The sequence below is a fragment of the Gossypium hirsutum genome, chromosome D10 (genome assembly GCF_007990345.1).
Source record: "Gossypium hirsutum isolate 1008001.06 chromosome D10, Gossypium_hirsutum_v2.1, whole genome shotgun sequence".
Classification (NCBI taxonomy): domain Eukaryota; kingdom Viridiplantae; phylum Streptophyta; class Magnoliopsida; order Malvales; family Malvaceae; genus Gossypium; species Gossypium hirsutum.
The window spans coordinates 25,092,203-25,104,628 of record NC_053446.1 but is presented as its reverse complement, the minus strand read 5'-3'; the positions used below and the strand labels follow the sequence as shown (position 1 = coordinate 25,104,628).

The window sequence follows — 12,426 nt, the reverse complement described above, 5'->3', positions numbered from 1 at the left end:
CGGTGGAGTGTGTGTTTGGATTCAAACGCAGCTGTAGCGGTGAGGTGAAAATAAAAAATGACTTTTAAGGACATTAGATTAAAAATGATATATAATAGAAGTTTTTAAAATTATTTAACAATTACAAAATTACTAAATGATTAAAAATTATTATTAAATATAATTTAATAAAAATATATAATTTAATAAAATATATGAATTTACTAAAATTATAATATATAATATTATAAAATATAATTTAAAATAATTATTATTAAATATAATTTAACAAAAATATATAATTTAATAAAATTCTTAGTATTAAATATTCTTATATGAATTTACTAAAATCATAATATATAATACTATAAAATATAATTTAAAATAATTATTATTAAATATAATTTAACAAAAATATATAAATTAATAAAATTCTTAGTATTAAATATTTTTATGATTGTATCAACAAACTTCATCAATTTCTTCTATCAAATATTAAAATATTTGGACTTGACTTTGAATATTGATTTTATGATTGTTACTTTACCATTAGCAACCCAAGTTCAATTTACTTAACAACATAATGAATTAGGGTTTTTCTTCATATTCCCAATTATGTATTCCATTTCCGACCGTAAAGCACCTTTCAACTCATCTCATCAGTGATTTTCTGTCCATTGACAAATTAGGATTCTATTGTTTGTCCATCAACAATTTCGAATTCTAAAATTTAGAACTTAAATTTTATTTTCTCAATTTCAATTTTGTTTCTAGATTTGAATTGCAGCAATTTTGGTCTTCAATGTTGTTTTCTTCTTTCATTTTAACTTCTTCTTTTTTGTTATATTTTCTAATGGATTTTTTATGATTAAACTTTTAGACATGTTTATTTTCAATTTTTTCCACGAGCATTTAGATAAGAAAAATATTAAAACTATTCAAAAGTTACTTGTTTGCTTCAAAACGAAGCATATAAGGACTAAATTGCTCATTTTTATATTAGATGACCCAATTTGCTCTTGAATTTCTAATAGTTTAACTAACAAAATCTTACATGACCTAACAAAAAACCTCTCCAACTAAATTGCACGCATAACTTGTTTAGCAAGGTTCATTTTGTCTAAAGATTGAACAAACTTGGATTAACAATTTATATAGATAAAATGTACTCTTATTGTAATCGACTTGGACAAATATGAATGGTGGTCATCTTTTATAAATACAAATTTGTCATCACACAGGTTTAAAAGAAAGTTAAAAAAAAAGCTGATCATTTCATCATTCAATTTTAAACATTTAAGAAAGGTATAGGTTTTCTGTCTGGCCATGATTCTATTTTCTCAAAGCACTTGACAGGTACCACCCCATCAAAACCTTAAGTCAATATCACTTTGTTGTCTGAAATGTAAAGCTTCATGCCTTCTGCAGTCATCAAGAAAATAAGCGAAGACAACTTAAGAACCGTAGTTTGGCAAGAACAAATCAATATATGTTCGGCCACGACTCTAAAGAAAAGTGAGAAAGATGACTTGCTACTTTCATGATTCTATGAACCGAAGCAATAACTGCAAGCATGCTTACCTTCCAAAGCTTTTCTAACATCAAGATAGATCAAAACATTAACATCTCGTCTCATACCTGAAGAGGGTAAAAGATACAAATCATCATAAGCCCTCTACAGCATTTAGATTCACTAAAACTCAATTTATGCCGATTAGTGCTTGTCATTTCCCATTATCGCTTAAAATTCACGTTTTATATCGGCACCTTAGTAATCCCCTTTCATAATCTTTAGCATGAATCCTATGGTGAAATGCAGATAACAAGCATAACAACACCCCTAAGCAGTTTGTCACGTATACAGTGCTGGCATATTAAAAATAGAGAGTAAAATGAAGGAGTTCGTATGTCAAAGTTCAGAGGAACAGTAAAGAGAAATTTCATGATATCTCACCACTTATCACTTCACCGTCAGTCGGCAAGCCACTTGAGAAGTGAACATGCAATCTTTTCATGCGCTTCAAACCTGACTCCAAAATTGATTCCAAATTCCTCTTATAGGTTCCATGTACGCAAACTATCATCTCGAGGAAAATCAAAAGGATTATGCAAAATAAAAGGCATAAAGAAAGTCCATAAATCTAAGAGACATGATGTTCTTACATTGCACTTCATCAGCTGAAAGTATTTGTTTTAATAATCTTTTGGACTCAACTGTCTGCCAACATGACATACAATATCTTTCTTAGAAGTGCATAGGCATAAATAAAGATGCTCAAAACAACAGCTAAAAATAATCTAAGGTGACAATTCAGATAAAGCATGAAGAAATTAATAAATTTTTAAGAAAGATTCATCACCATGACGGTATGGCCTTGGTTTGCACGTATCAGAAGCTCCCCATTTTCCTCAAGAAGGCTAAACCGTTGTTTATTATCTTTTCTGACAGCCTACAATCAATAAACATAAAGACCATGAAATTTCTTTTGGCTGCAAAACGAACATTTTCCTTCTCATGATTGTTTATACACCAACATTTTGGAGACCAAGAATCTAAATTACTACTGGTAACAGCTCAAATATCACTTATAAGTAAACAACAAATAGTATTTAGCTCAAAGAAGGAAAATGTTTATACATCAATAGCTCAAAGAACATTTCTGAGGCAGTACATGAACTGTCCTCTTTCTCCTCCCGCGTTCGGCACAACTCATCTGCTTCTTCCCTGCATTAGTAAACTAATCACTTAATTTGCTTATATAAAATTCAACATGAAAATACATGGATTTAGCAGCACTAAAAGGAATAGAATTATGGAAGAAGAAAACAGCAATTTTTTTGTCGGCATCATCCAGCTTTTGCTTTTGAGCACCGTCAGCTGCTGACTGCTCACTAGGCGATGGATACACTGGAAAATCATTACCGAACATAATATTAAGTTGCTACCAACTATGAATTCAGTCAATTGATACAACAGTAAGTCCACATCTTCATCAATAAAACAACTGCACAATATATTTGCTACTTGAAGAGATTTATGTGCTTCACCTCTTTTCTTTCCCATTATTTACATTTTAGAAAAGATTTCCATTCATTTCCTCGGCAGGGGTTTCATTAACATTGTCTTTTACAAAAACTAGAAGTTTTTCATAAGAATTTCACGACACTACTTATTAATGTATTAGATGCTCAAAGAAAGAAATTGCATCAGTTGCTAGTTTCAACTGCCTAAAACCTCATTAGCACATTCATCATAAGAAGCCTTCTTTTCTGGAAAGATTACTGAATGCAAAACAATGATCTGAATTTATCTGTAGGACTATTTTTGAAATTTAACCAAATAACAGAAGGGTCATTAAAATAAAATGAAAATTTTAGCAAAAACAGACCCTTTGGTTGCGTCCTCTTAGGTATACAGCAGTTTCATGGCATCGGTGTATCTCAATTCACCAGCAATAGTTGAAATCTGCAAAAGGAGAAATGCATGTTAACCCGTAAACAGTCACCACCATCACCTTGACCAAACTGATTTGCAAACCAAGGGGAAGGGGAAAGGGAAGGGGAAGGGGAAAGGGAAAGGGGAGAAGAAGGGTAATCAAACATCAGAACAAACAAAAGAGGAAAAGAAACAAAAGAAATAATATGGGTAAAAGAGGAAAAGAAAAAGCAACTAGAATTGCTAAATTTTTACCGGACCAACAATCTCCAGTTGATTTGGGGCTGACCAGTGTGGTGGAGGCTGCTTCTCACCGGACTGGCATGCTGAACCAAAGGGCTGACCAGTGCGGTTGCTGCCATTTCCCCCCCCCCAACCGCCACCTCACTGGTATGCAATGGCAAACCAAAGGAGCCCTTAGCATCGTATTTGTACAAGAATCGGATAGTTTACTTGGGAATGTCGCTTGTTCCTTCTGTTACAGAGTTGATACTGGCTGAATTTCTTTACCTTCAATATGAAGATGAGCAGAAGCCTATTTACTTGTACATAAACTCCACTGGAACAACCAAGGTATGATTTTCTTATTGGAAGTTGACCCTGTTCTAGAGACTGCAGTAGTTTCTGTTGTTATTGCCTTGTTGGCATTGAATGCTAAATGAATGCCAAGGAATGCAAGCTTATATTTAGAATGAGTTCTAAATCTGTCTTCTATTAAAATGTATTTTGTGTGAGCTTTAAGTTGGGAAACATTTCTGAATATATTCTACAAACCACTGTACATTTTTTGTCCTTTCTAACTTTATTTGTTGTGTTTCTGAATACTTTCTTTGACCGCAGGTATGTTAAGCCTCCTATTTTTACTCTCTGTGTTGGAAATGCTTGGGGAAAAGCTGCATTGCTTTTAGCCGCTGGTGCAACAGGAAATCGTTCTGCTCTTCCTTCGTCGACAAAAATGATTAGGCAGGTTAGTTGTCGGACAATGAATCTCTGATGCTCTTAACTATCAATTTCTTTGAATATGTTGCACACGTTTAACATTAATGCTTAATATTCATTGCTTTTCCCTCTACTAATCTGCAGCCAATTGCTAGATTTCAAGGTCAAGCAACAGATGTTGACCTTGCGAGAAAGGAAGTAAAGAATGTGAAAACAGAGTTGATGAGTAATCTCTTGGTTAAGGATTCTGATTATATGCCAATCTTACATTTGAAAACACCGTGGTCCTGCTTAACGGCTTGCATTTGCTTGGGCTTATGACTAAACTATAGGCTGCATATATTGACTATAAATTTACTCATTAAAGCTGACTTTACAAATTTTGCTGTTGGATTTGCTTCCAAATTTGGGCTAAACACAACTGCATGTTTCTTGTACGTATTACACTCAAAGGTTAAACTCTATGCCAAACATATGGGAAAATCAACTGAGCAGATTGAAGAAGATATAAGGCGCCCAAAATATTTTAGCCCCAGTGAAGCAGTTGAATATGGCATCATTGATAAGATTCTCATACTCGAAGTGGTTATTTGTTCTGTACTAATTTTCTTGCATTTCTGTGCTATATTCTTTTTTCCAATTTTTATAATTTGCAGGTATTGTACAATGAAAGGAGCAGCGAAGACAGTGGTGTTGTTTCTGACCTTAAAAAGGCTCAACTTATCTGAACATAGGAGAACTTGTACCTGTGACAGTTTGTATTCACATACAAGCCTTCTATATTCTTCTTATTTCAGGGGCTACAGATTTTAGCAGTTGATTGAACTTAATTTTAAAGCACAAGTTTGAATGAATTCCTTCTATTTTGCTTGTTTGTATGCATGTTACTTTAATTTTGTTGGAATTCTTTGTTGTGAATGTAAGAGATATAAGAAGACGTTTGATACCTCTGTTATAAGCATTAGCTTAGACGATAGAGTGATAGATGTTGCTCCCTTGACGAGTTATTTAGAACTCAAGTTTCGGTGTCATTTAGAACTATATGTTCTGTTTTTTTATGGTTTACTCCATAGTAATGTTTTTATAGTTATATTTTGCAAGTGGTGATGTAATAAGTTGATTTTTATTGGTATTGAAAATTTTGAATTTGGGATCGAATTTCTTAAGTTGAGGTAGTTCGAAAATTTTAATCGAGCAATTACAAGACCTGTACGAAATTATAGGATTTATTACACTAGTGATTACTTAGATGAGCTGTTAGATATAATACAATGAATAAATTGTAAGGTGATTAAAATTGAAGGAATTAATTAGAAATATTTTATTAAAAATAAAACTAATTAAATGTGTATATTCATATACAACGCATTAATTAAAAATATTTTATAGTATCATATATTATGATTTTAGTAATTTCATATAAGAATATTTATTATTAATAATTTTATTAGATTATATATTTTAATTAAAATATATTTAATAATAATTATTTCAAATTATATTTTATAGTATCATATATTGTGATTTTAGTAAATTCATATAAGAATATTTATTATTAATAATTTTATTAGATTATATATTTTAATTAAAATATATTTAATAATAATTATTTCAAATTATATTTTATAGTATCATATATTATGATCTTAGTAAATTCATATAAGAATATTTATTATTAATAATTTTATTAGATTATATATTTTAATTAAAATATATTTAATAATAATTATTTCAAATTATATTTTATAGTATCATATATTATGATTTTAGTAAATTCATATATGAATATTTAATACTAAAAATTTTATTAAATTATATATTTTTATTAAATTATATTTAATAATAATTATTTTAAATTATATTTTATAGTATTATATATGATTTTAGTAAATTCATATAAGAATATTTAATATTAAGAATTTTATTAAATTATATATCTTTATTAAATAATATTTAACAATAGTTATTTTAAATTATTATTAAATTATTTATTATTTATATTAATAATCTTATTAAAATTTAATAACAATAACAATAAGTCATCTACTTAAAAAAATTCTGCTAAGGGTATTCTAGTCATTTTAGTTTTTTCCTTATGCTATTACGCCTCTATTCCATTCAACCAAACACAAGAATACTATTACTCTTCTATTCTATTACAGCGAACCAAACAAAAGTATTACCTATTACGCATCTATTCCATTACGTCTCTATTCCATTACAGCGAACCAAACATGGCCTTGTTATCATTTAACTCTGCTTGTGAAACTTTTAAATTTCTAGGACAGTGTACCAGGTATTTCTTTTTAAAATTTAAAAGTTTTAACAAAATTTTAAAAGATAAATTTTCAAAAAAATTAAAAAAAAACCACTAAGAATAGAAAAGTTGGAAAAAAAATAGTGAAAAAACTATATGAAAAAAAATTAGATGAAATTAAGGATAATTACATTCAGGGTTAATATGCCAAATGTTACCTGAGTTAAAATAAAGTAGTATCTAAGTTTAACACTATTAAGTTTAAAAATTTTACCCAATCAGCACATGACAAGTGTTTTTTTAAAGGTTTTTTAATGGGGTTAACTTTGAGAGTGTTTAAACCTTACTTCAGGAATTAAAACACAAGGAAGGGGCGAATGAGACATCAGCAGCGAAAGGGACGTGGCGAGATTGGATTGTATTGAATAAAATTGATAAACTGTTCACTTAATTGATTAGAAAATACTTGCAGAGGAAGTTGACGAATAAGTAAAGAGCCTCAAAAATCCTTCGAGTATTGTGAGTTACCCAATCTTCCCCTCCTGCAATTAACCAAGCGAAAATCCCTTTTATCCACCATCATGAATCCTCCTAAACCCGTCTTTTTTACCAAAGCCCAACGCGAACACCTTTCGCTCCAGCGCCGCCTCGAATACCTCCGCCGTTCTAATGACACCGCCAACAACACCTCTTATTCCCATTCTGTTAAGCCCTCCTCCGACTCCTACGACTTCCGCGACCGCGAACGGCAGCGGGAGAGGGATCGCGAATCCGACCGGAGGAACCGTGAACGTGAGAGGGAGGAGGAAGCCAAGGCTCGAGAGCGGGCGCGGTTGGATAAGCTAGCTGAGAGGGAAAGGGAAAAGGAATTGGATAAGCTAGCTGCAGTTAAGAAGCAGTACCTCGGATCCAAAAAGCCTAAAAAGAGGGTTATTAAACCTAGCGAGAAATTTAGGTTTTCTTTCGATTGGGAGAACACCGAAGATACTTCCAGAGACATGAATTCTTTGTACAAAAACCCTCACGAGGCACAGCTTTTGTTTGACCGAGGGTTTAGGGCTGGAATGGATCGCAGGGACCAGAAAAAGCTGGCCGCCAAAAATGAGGAGATGAGAGAAGAGATTAGGAAAAAAGAAGGGGTTAAAGAGAAGCCAGAGGAAGCCGCGGTGCAGAGGTTAAAAGAAGCTGCAGCTAATACTTACGATACATTCGATATGAGAGTTGATAAGCATTGGTCTGAAAAGAAGCTTGAAGAAATGACTGAACGTGACTGGAGGTTTTTTAGGGAAGATTTCAACATTTCCCATGAAGGGTCGAAGATTCCACGGCCAATGAGGAGTTGGAGTGAGAGTAAATTGAGTTCCGAGTTGTTGAAAGGTGTGGAGAGAGTTGGGTATAAGAAGCCTTCCCCGTTACAGCTTGCTGCGATTCTTCTAGGATTGCAGCAAAGGGATGTGATTGGGATCGCTGAGACAGGATTAGGTAAGACTGCTGCTTTTGTTTGGCCAATGCTTTCTTATATTTCTAGATTACCGCCTAGTGAAGAGAATGAAGCTGAGGGGCCATACACTGTTGTTATGGCCCCAACTCGTGAACTTGCTCAACAATTTGAAGATGAAACTATGAAGTTTGCGCATTATTTGGGTATTAAGGTCGTTCCTATTGTTGGTGATCAGTCAATAGAGGAACAACGGTTTAGGATTAGACAAGGGTGTGAGGTTGTTATTGCTATGCCTGGTCGTTTGCTGGATTGTTTAGAGAGGCGGTATGCTGTCTTGAATCAGTGTAATTATGTGGTTCTTGATGAGGCTGATAGGATGATAGATACGGGTTTTGAACCCCAAGTTGTGGGTGTATTGGATGCTGTGCCGTCTAGTAATTTGAAACCAGAGAATGAAGATGAGGAGCTAGATGAAAAAAGGATATATAGGACTACTTATATGTTTAGTGCTACAATGCCTCCAGCTGTGGAGCGCCTAGCTAGGAAGTATTTGAGGAATCCTGCTGTGGTCACTATTGGTACTGCTGGAAAGGCTACTGATTTAATTTCTCAACATGTGATAATAATGAAGGAATCAGATAAGTTTCCAAGATTGCAGAAATTGCTTGATGATCTTGGGGACAAGACAGCAATCGTGTTTGTCAATACTAAGAAGAATGCTGATGCTATTTCTAAGAATCTGGATAAGGCTGGTTATAAGGTAACAACTTTGCAAGGTGGAAGATCGCAGGAGCAGAGGGAAATTAGCCTTGACGGTTTTAGGGCCAAGAGATTCAATGTTCTTGTTGCTACAGATGTTGCAGGGCGTGGGATTGATATTCCTGATGTGGCTAACGTCATTAACTATGATATGGCGAATAGTATTGAAATGTACACACATCATATTGGAAGAACAGAACGTGCAGGCAAAACTGGTGTGGCCACAACATTTTTGACTCTCCATGACACTGATGTCTTCTTTGATCTTAAGCGGATGCTTGTTCAAAGTGGCAGCCCTGTCCCTCCTGAGCTGGCAAAGCATGAAGCTTCTAAGTTTAAACCAGGAACAATTCCTGATAGACCTCCTAGACGCAATGACACTGTTTTTGCTCATTGAGAGTTTTTATTGACGTGAAATTCAAGTCCCCAATTTGCTTAGATGTAGTATGGTATTGTAGTTGCCAATATATTGATCATTGCTGCTCACAAGTAATTGCACTGGCATTCCAATTGTAAAATTTGGACTTGGTATTTGTCAACTTTACTTTATAGTGCTGCAGCAGTACTTGGTAATAGGAAGATGTTGAACTTTTTGAAATATTTTTCATTTGAGGTTACTGATTTCTATTTTATTTCTTTAGGATAGTAACAGTTGTAGAAGCTATAATGTAGGGTTGCTTTTTTCACTGTTTCATGTTTGCTAACATTTAATTTTACGTTCCAAAGGAAAAAAAAAGCTACGTGATCCAAGCATACAGGACTGAAGAAGGGAAGAAGAAATATCTCTGTTATATATACTTTTATAGTTGGCATTATAAGTGTTTTGAATGACAATTTGAATTGACTATCCCCTCATTGCATGCTTGTGACATATTAAGTAGAGCATGAGAAAGTTACTGCCTTTGTAGCAGTCAGGTATTCGCCAATAGATTGAATGGAACTTATATGGGTAAGACATTAGAGGTAGGATATTTTGTGAATGTAAGAATGATTATATTTATCATTGAGATTATACTGGCTTGGAACAGAGGCTTTACTTCGTGATAGAATATTTAGTATTTAAGAACTTTCTTGCAATGTTGGTGGTTTTCAAGTTACAAGGTTTCCTGGAAAGATGTACTAGGTGATATAGTTCAGAGTAGCAAAATTACAAACCTAGAGTGTTCCAGGAACAGAAGGCTGTGTTGTAGGAGTTGCTTTTGTTCAAGGTTCTTTGTCTAGTTCTTCTTGATTATTGTACTGAATCGCGTGTTTTGAGAATAAGTTTCATTTTTCATACCAAATATTGGCTGAATCCTTGTGTTTTGAGATTATATATATATATTAATTTTGAAGATTTTTTACAGCCAAAAATTGTGTCGTTAATTTTCTTCAATAACTTTTTCGAAAGTCTTACACCTTAATTTGGAAAACAATGAGCCTGTGTAATTTTTTTTTAGCATAATAATAATAATAATAATAATAATAATAACAACGATGATCAATTAAATGATATTTTACTCAAATATTTCAACCATTTAAATCGAATTAAAACTACAATTTTTCCATCAAAAAACTAATATGCATAAAGTCTAAATGAAGATAATTTAAAACTAAAACCTAATATTCATAGAGTAAAAAACAAAATCTGATTCAAGCTTCTAATAAAATCCAACAACTTGAAAAAAAACGAAGTTATAAAGTTTTTTCCTCAAAATGAACTGCTTTATGAAAATAAATAGTGAAAAGATTCGAAATTGTAATCAAATGAAAAATTGTGATTAATATTAGTACAATACAATAGGAAAAGAATAGTCTCAAATTAACATAGAAGAAACAAAGTTAATTAAACATGAAATGAAATATAATGTAAAAGTTAAGATGAAATTTAATAGTGAGTATATTAAGAGTCAAGTTTAATTATAATAATATAAAATATTATTATTTAGTGCTCCTTCAAAAATATTATTATATAGGCTGGCAAAATTTTTAAAATTTTAAATTAGTTAAAATAAATTACACTTTGATTCTCCTTAAAAATATAAAAAGTTGATTTAATCATTTAAAAATATAAAGATATAGTCTCTTAAAAATGGTGAAATTGCATTTTTCCTATCATAAAAATTACAATTTAATTTCGGCCCCCTAAAAAAATTTATGGTTTCGCTTTATAATGATAATCAAACAAAATCAATTAAACTAAATAGATATAATTTAATAATATTTATTAGAAAAATTAATTGCATGATTGCTAATAAAATGAAAAGGAAAATAAAAAATCAAGGAAAAAATATTAAAAATTGTAAAAATAAAAAAAATGTATTTTATAGATGTGTCTATATTAAAAGTTGAATTTAAAGTAATTTAATATTTACAAATTATTATATGGTGTAACTAGATTTGAAACTATTTTGAGTATAATTATAATTAAATTTTGTAAAAAGTTATAATAACTATAATAATATTTATTATGAAAAACTAACTAAATGATTACTAAAAAAAATCAAAAAACCAAAATATTACAAAAATTCTAAAACAAAGAACTAATTTTTCTAAATAATTGTAACAATAAAAAAACATCTGATAGATAATAAAAATTACTTCATAAAAATAATAGGAAAAAAATATTGCAAAGTAATGCTTAGCTTAAATAAAAATTTATACATACAAAAAACATGAAACTTAATACACAAATCAAAACTATCAAAATATTGTTTAGAAAAACTTTTAACATATTAAAAGAAATTATAAAAGGATTTCTCTTTTCACTTTGATCCTAAAAAGCAAAACAAGTTAGAAGAACATAAAATTTGGAGGAACTATGCATTGATAGGAAAATGAGAATAATCTTATATACAAATGTTAACAGCCAAATTCATTAAAGAAGTTTAATGAGGGCTAAATTCAATAGATTACAAAGCAACTGGATAATTGAATAAAAAGGTGAAAAATGGGTGTTTAATAAGAATAATAAATCAAGAAATTGAATTTTTCATTCCTGTTTAACGAAAATAATCCCTACAAAAATAAAAATATAAAGGAAAAAAAAAGAGTCGATTTTGATTCAGTTTATCCCATAAGACTCCCTTTGTAGTTCTTTTATATATGATATGAATATAAATATAATAATAGATATTATTTGTTTGAATAGTCTTAACAATATTTTATTAGTTTTACTTTATCATTTTTATTTTAAAACATAAACTTATAGTTTTTTTTAAGTTACAAAATATTGAAATAAAATTAATATTACAAATTTTAAACACAAAAATATAATTATTAAATATAAATAAATTAATTAGGCATAAATGGCATTTGCACATTAAAAAAATCATTAAAGCACAAATAATTAAAATATAATAATTAATTTTAAAAAATCTAAATTATTCCTACTCTTAACTTTTAATGCTTAAATTTGTTGGGGATTGACCCGTATAAACAACAGACAAGAACGTAAAGAGAAAAAAAATTGGGCACATAAATATTTACGTGGAAAAACTCCTCTAATGAAGAAGATAAAAAACCACAAGTAAAGAAAACTTCACTAATTAGCAAACCAACGAAGAGTACAACTTGGAGAAAACAAACCTAAAAGAGCAAAACTCAAAACTCGAATAGAAAGCTCTCTCAAAAACT

General features: G+C 30.8%; 2 protein-coding genes and 1 pseudogene across 2 annotated transcripts; 2 read left to right on the top strand and 1 right to left on the bottom strand.

Moving 5' to 3' along the window:
- Positions 1–1,134: 1,134 nt before the first annotated feature.
- Positions 1,135–2,063, bottom strand: LOC121222061 (tRNA 2'-phosphotransferase 1-like; annotated as a pseudogene).
- A 1,811-nt stretch (positions 2,064–3,874) lies between these two features.
- On the top strand, positions 3,875–5,512 carry LOC107915418 (ATP-dependent Clp protease proteolytic subunit-related protein 4, chloroplastic-like). Its single transcript, XM_016844579.2, has 4 exons — positions 3,875–3,960; positions 4,256–4,382; positions 4,499–4,576; positions 4,808–5,512. The coding sequence occupies exons 1-4, from the start codon at positions 3,875–3,877 to the stop codon at positions 5,165–5,167; spliced, it is 651 nt and encodes a 216-aa protein (XP_016700068.2). The 3' UTR covers positions 5,168–5,512.
- Positions 5,513–7,003: 1,491 nt separating this feature from the next.
- Positions 7,004–9,411, top strand: LOC107914725 (DEAD-box ATP-dependent RNA helicase 21). Its single transcript, XM_016843742.2, has one exon. The coding sequence runs from the start codon at positions 7,193–7,195 to the stop codon at positions 9,206–9,208; it is 2,016 nt and encodes a 671-aa protein (XP_016699231.1). The 5' UTR covers positions 7,004–7,192; the 3' UTR covers positions 9,209–9,411.
- Positions 9,412–12,426: the final 3,015 nt, after the last annotated feature.